Source organism: Amborella trichopoda, chromosome 2, assembly GCF_054954075.1.
Source record: "Amborella trichopoda isolate Santa Cruz 75 chromosome 2, AtrichopodaSantaCruz75HAP2 v2.0, whole genome shotgun sequence".
Classification (NCBI taxonomy): Eukaryota; Viridiplantae; Streptophyta; class Magnoliopsida; order Amborellales; family Amborellaceae; genus Amborella; species Amborella trichopoda.
The window spans coordinates 65,381,825-65,388,478 of NC_142337.1; the positions used below are offsets into that span (position 1 = coordinate 65,381,825).

The following is a 6,654-nucleotide window of genomic DNA, read 5'->3' on the forward strand; positions in this document are numbered from 1 at the left end:
ATTATGCTCCCTAACGAGGATATTGTGCATCTTCTCTCTCACTTAAAATACCTACTTAGGAGAATTTTTTTAGTCTAAAATTTTGGGAAACACATAATAATTACTAGATTATTTTTAAATGCAAATATTTGAATTTTTAAGTTTTTTTGTAGTTAAATCTGGGCCTTCAAATTCCCAAATCTATACTAAAAAATAAACAATATATTGAATCTTGAGAGGTTGCGCCACCTAATCCGGGCTTAATGAGCCCCTGATCCCGGGCCACGAACATTATCAAGTGGAGGGAAACTGAGTTGGACCCGAAGTTCGCCAACAGGGCCATCCCGTTTAGCGTACTGAAGTCAAGGGCTATCATGGGTATTTTACAAAAGAGTGCTATATTTTCGTTATAACTGATGAATATTAGGGCCATTTTGGTCATGTTTCACTTGATCTCTCCCGCGTTAAATTGATTGTTGAGGAGTCTAGGGTTTATCCCTTTTGGCAGTTTCGCTATTTGCCCTCCTCGGATCGTTTGGAGCATAAGGATTAGGGTTTTTCAAGGTACCATTTTCTTCTGCAACTTAAGATTATGTTCACTACACATGGAAGAGCTTTTTTTCAGTTTGTTATCTGTGTTTATTTTTTCATTCATTATATGATTTGCATTGTACATCTTGTTTTGTGTTTGGTTATGGTTACTTTATGTTATTATGGTTTTCATTTACTTCCAACATGTATATAATATGTATGATTCCCGTTGTGATTTTATCCATTGTTTTTATTATTATTTTTGTGGATAAGTACTGCGAATATTTGAAGTTATGGATTAGATGTTTCACGTCTTCTTCTTCAATATGTTTGTGGAATTAATATTTTTCGCTTGGAATTAATATTTTTCTAGTGAATCAGAGCACATGTTCTTTATAAATATTTATCCTTTCGACCCTTGATATGGCTGTCCTGGTTCATTTTACTCAGCATCAAAGGGTTCATTTCTATCTGCTTAAGGAAGCTCAGATCATTTAAGGGGCATTTTTATTTCAATTTCTATATCAACTCGGCCTTGCCCTATTGGCGAGGCGAGTTGGGGTGTCCAACTTGTTAGCATCCAAAAAAAGTGCCGAAAATAAAAATATTAAAAATATGAAAAATGGGAAAAACACTGTTATATTAGTTAAGAATATGTTTTTAGATGATTTTGGTAGTTTTTAAGATGATTTGGGAACTCTATATTTTTTAAATTTTTTATAATCCGTCTTCTATGGATTACTGACAAAGTGCTGAATTTAAAGAAGAAAAGGAAGACGCGGATTATTGTAAAAGGTGCTGAATTTAAAGTAGAAAAGGAAGCGGTCATTGCTGTTAAACGAGAGACAAAATGTGCTGAATTCAAAGTAGAAGAGGAAGTGGTCATTGCTGTTATTATGAAATATGTTGGCACTTTTTCTTGTAAAAAGAAAAAAGAATGATGCTATTGTTTTGATAATTTGAGGTGTCACAATTTATATATTCTGCTGTTGTTGTGAAACATTAGCCAACGGCTGCCCTCTTTCCCTGCCCAACTTCCCTCTAAATTTGTGTGCTTTATGGGTTTTGAAATTCACTGAAATATTTATGAGCCCCACTCCTAGGATTTAACATGAAGTGATTGTGTAGTTAGAGCAACTAACTTACTCCATCTCTAATGATAACAAGATATATTTTGTTTAAACTTACAAGTTAAAGAAGGAGACAATGGTTTCTACTATAATGCATGAAAATCCCGATATTTTAAGAGAACATGTCCTCAAATTTAGTGCTGGCAATGGGTCGGGTCCTGCTGGACCTGGACCCGAAATGGTCCAAGTGTACCCATACACGATGGGTCCAAAATGAGGTCCGGGCCTGACCGTCTCACCTTTTTAAGAAAGCTCTCCTGAGATACAGGTGATGAACAAGCAGAGACTTTGGTTGATCCCATAATCACAAGGAGAGAGAGAGAGAGAGAGAGAGAGAGAGAGAGAGAGAGAGAGTATGGACTGCAAATTTTTTCACATATACTCTGCTGCTTCTAAATTTATGGCATTTGATTCCATGAAAGGCTTCACATAGACTGCAAGGTCTTACATAAGCCATCGTTCTTCATAATTGACGGTTGACTCTACAAAGAAATTTAACCATGGCACAATGACCATAAAGAAGACAAATCATCAGAGAGAGAAAGAGGGAGAGGAGAGAGAGAAAGAGATGAGGAGGATGTTGGTGCTTCATGGGATGGTGGGGATTCCCCAGAAGTGGGGGAGTGATAAAGATACTTAGCGAGAGAGTCCAGCTTTCTCCCTAGAAGATTCAAAGAACTTTGAGAGAGGGTAATGGCGATTTGGGGCAAACCAGTGAGGCACTTGCAGAGCTATGAGCAGCAGAGGACAAGCAGGCGTACTCCATTTGGGGATTTTAGGTTTTAGCTTTTGGAGTTTGGGTAAAATGAAACTCAAAACCTTACATTGAGGTAGATCTTCAGGTGTCACTATTTAGTCCTTCACATTATATACCTAAAAAAAATTTATAAACTAAAAATTCAGGTCCGGCTACCCGTTGGGTTGGGTATAGCAAGATTGTACCCAGGCCCGGGACTATCCGGGTATCCTTTATTGGACCCAGACCCTACCTGCGGGTCCAAAACTTGGACCCATACCCGGACCTGTGTTGGGTATACCCGTCGGGTATGGGTCGGGTCTTGGTCCATTGCCACCCCTACTCACATTATGCTGATCAAACTATCACATAAATGTTTTGCTAATTGACATTGGTAGATTTCTCTCTCAAGAGAATTGGATTGTTTGCCCTTAGATGAACAAACAAGTTTATATTGACGTACTTTTTATTGCAGGTGGTTAGACATTTTCCAGTGTCCTTCGTTTTTGTTAGATTCTTGACAAAATGCAGAACGAAGAAGGACAAAACATGGATCTTTACATCCCAAGGAAATGGTAGGTCAAAATTTATGCTACTCTCTTTCTCTCTCTTTCTTTCTTTCCCGCTTTGTAGTTTGTTGGTTGGTCATTATATTTGATATCCATGCTTACGCACAAGCTCTTGATTCCTGCTTACCAATCTGAATACTTATCTTTGGTAAATTATGGATCTGAGTGCTCTATCCTTATTGACCTGCTCTGTCTTGATTGTCTTGCAGCTCTGCAACCAATCGGCTCATTACTTCGAAGGACCATGCATCTGTTCAGATAAATATTGGGCACCTGGATGAGAATGGGCTGTATCATGGACAGTTCACCACCTTCGCCCTTTGTGGTTTTGTTCGTGCCCAGGTTTCCTTCTTCACCTGTACTTTGGAGCATGCTTGTATTATTTACTCTTTCATTCAATTTTAGAAATCTGGCTTAATTTGTTTTAATGGTCTTATAAAACTTCACGATAAATGAATTAGATGCTATTGTGCATGTTCTCCCACATGTTAGCATGGGAGTGGCTGTGCACGTGTGCTTTCTGTAGTATCAGCATTACTTTTTCTGTGATGTTTTCTTCAAAGCTAAGAAATAAGTTATATTCATCAGGAAAACATTCATGGGATATCATCATCATCATCGTCACTTGTGGGATATATACAGGAAGAAAAAGTAAAAAATAGTTCCCTTTTTTTACCGAGTCTGCAAAATGATAAATATGCAGTGCCAAAAATTTAGAAAAGGAATATGAAAGTCCTTTGGGTTGTTTTTCCTGGAGTTGTGTTTCTTCAAGAGGATTGAAATACCCACATTTGGGGATGCATCTGATCAGTGGGTGGTGCAAAATTGAGGACTGCCTTATGGAAAGGAAAGTTTCTTTATTTGGCAGACTTATCCTGATGAAATTTATCTTATGTTCTGTACTTTATGTTTTTATCTTTAGATTTCCATTCAGCTAGTTGAGAAATTGAAAGTATCATCTCAAGGGAATGGTATGGGATAGAAATATAATTTGGTGATGTGGCAACAGTTTGGAAGCCTAGGGTCATTTTTATTGTGGATTCATTGGATGTAATTTATTAATCAGACTTTGATAGGAAAGTAGGATTGGTGTTTGAAAGTTCATATGAATACCTTGCATGGGACGGTTTTGACTGGTAAGTATAGAAGGAAAGGGTGCGATGGGGGGTCTGATATATAGGTATGTTCTTTAGGTGTTCAGAGTGTAGAGAAATACCTGTTTATCAGGCTTGAAATTCAGGATGTTAGGGTTTGGATGACGAGGGAATAAACATTTTTCTAAGTAATAGTTTTGGGGGAACTTCCATTGCATGTCAGGTTTTCAAGTACAGCAAGACAAGCAAATTGTTGCAAGACGAGGAAATGAGGGAAGTGTGGTGTTTCTGTTTACAATGTATACTAGGGTTTGGGACTTACCAATTTGCACCACCAGCTTTTGTGTGGGCTCAAGGCTGTGTTGTTTCCATTTTGTTTGCATAGGATAGTTTAATCTTGGTACGGGGACATCCTTATATTTTGGGTCTTTCTTTGACATTATACATTTTGGAAAAATGAGGAGTTCATTGGACTCTCATATGGGACATCTCTACTCCTCCAAGATCCCTATTCTTTGGGTGATTATTGTCTAGAGAAGGCCCTCCCCTTATTGAAATGGCCTTTCACTGCCTGCTCGGGGTTGTGACTTGATTCTAGCAGAAGTGGCTGTTGAGTCTCGACCAAAGGCCTGAATGATTTGCTTCCCGTTTCTTTGCACTGTTGCTTTTACGGGATGTTTACATTAAATATAGCAGGTCTGGTAGGAGTCTCTGTATGGGATGGATTAAGGCCGTATGGAGGAGACTTTACATGTTTGTAGGTCTTATTACTGTTACTTTTGAGCACATTCCATGCTAAAAGTGCAGGTGCGGTTTTTAGTCTCTCATGTGGAAACTCATTGGTTCAATGAGATGTCAGTATTTTGGAGTTAAAATTTTCAGAGCTACTAGTTTTATGGCTGAGGAGGATACTTACATTGGATTCCTGGGCGATATGTGGTGTGGCGATGAATCTTCAGTTTGGAGCTTACTGGAACTACTCTTTATTGAAGTAGATTTGTAGTCTATGTTGACATTGCTTCAAGTGGGGTTGATGTGGTCTAGAATCCCAAGTTTAGGTGAAAACCTGCTGGATGCTGGCTAGTTATCATCAAAACACATGTTGTAATTTTTATTATATGAAGCGTTTTGCTCAAATTGATTAGATTGTAGTTTGGTCATTCTTGGGTGTTATTTTTATTTGGTTGACATTCTAGGCATTTCAGACATTAAAATTCTTGATTTTCTGATCATTTTATGCTATGCAGTACCTAGAAAGAAAAACATTTTAAGTTATGCATCCTTTCCTGGTTCTCGATCTAGATTGTCAGTAGTGCCTGAGGAAAACCAACTGTTGCAATCTAACAATATCTTTTCTAGATACAGCAGAACTATTTTTTGAAATTTCAATTTATATAATCTGTATATGGCTGTAATTTAGCTTGTGTTTCATTGCAATTTGGTCCATAGGGTGATGCGGACGGAGCACTGGATAGATTGTGGAGCAAGAAGAAAGTGGAACTTAGGCAGTAGACTTTTTCATACCAACGTCTTGGTAACCATAGACTTTTTCATACCAATGTCTTGGTAACCATTTTTAACAGATGAGATCAATTTACTTTTGCATGCGAATTTAGTTTTTTTCTTTTTGGTATTCTGTTCTTTGTTGGGCATGCTTGGCAAGATATGATATTTACCTGAGTGAAGACCTCACCCTTAGTTGAGTTTACATTTGATATTGTTCTCTCTTAATGTGACTTGAGCTAATGAGCCAGTAATTTTTCACTGCAAGAAACATAATTTACCGAAAACATGACAGAAGACAGGATTGGGTTCTTAATCAGTGGTTTTGGCTTTTGATATAGGAAGTCTCCTTGGACTCTGAGCCATCACATTGTAAACTAATCTGTCTCGATATTAGATATTTAGACTAAATCACGCTTACATTTTAATCTGTTTCTCTCTCATTTCTTAGTTCTTGGAGATTTTGATGGAATGGGTTTGCAAGTAATATTAAAAGCTTGCTATCTGATTATTTGTCAAAAAAAGAAAGAAAAAAGCTTGCTATCTAATTCAATCTTACATAAATCAGAGTTGTCTACGTATATAGTTATTTTCTTTCATACTTGGGGTCTTTTTTTTGTTTTTTTGACCAGGTTACAAAGGAATGGAAATGAAAACCCAGCTGCTACCACCTTAACCCAAGCCGGATTCCTTTTCATACTTGCTACCCTCTATACTGTTTGCATACTTCATCTTGGTTTCCACCATCTATTCTGAATCACGGACAGTTTCTGTATGGCCAAGCTGACCCAGCTTGGGACCAACAGACACCATTTGGCCTGTAGGGCTGTGCCCGAATCGGGCTGATCATGGCTGGGGTCAGGCAGCTGAGCCTCGCTTGGCCCTCCCTGTCAAGGCCCACAAACTGTTTTGGCCTGCTGGGTTCATGTGAGGCTTGGGCTGCCCTGATCCGGCCCTGTTGCTTGGCCTACTCCTTGCATGTCTCATGAAAGGGGAGATGGCTCATGGGTTATTTTGATCTGCTTTTTAGGTGTACTTATCCTACTCTGCTTTTTAGGTGTATATGATACTTTAGCTCCTAATCACGTGTCGTCTTTTAACGCTCCCCAATG

General features: G+C 38.3%; 1 protein-coding gene across 1 annotated transcript; it reads left to right on the forward strand.

The window, feature by feature from the left end:
• The first annotated feature begins 461 nt into the window (after window positions 1-461).
• LOC18430283 (small ribosomal subunit protein eS21y) lies at window positions 462-5,829 on the forward strand. Its single transcript, XM_006840442.4, has 4 exons — window positions 462-543; window positions 2,852-2,951; window positions 3,155-3,287; window positions 5,489-5,829. Exons 2-4 carry the CDS (start codon window positions 2,902-2,904, stop codon window positions 5,549-5,551), a joined length of 246 nt encoding a protein of 81 aa, XP_006840505.1. The 5' UTR covers window positions 462-543; window positions 2,852-2,901; the 3' UTR covers window positions 5,552-5,829.
• Window positions 5,830-6,654: the final 825 nt, after the last annotated feature.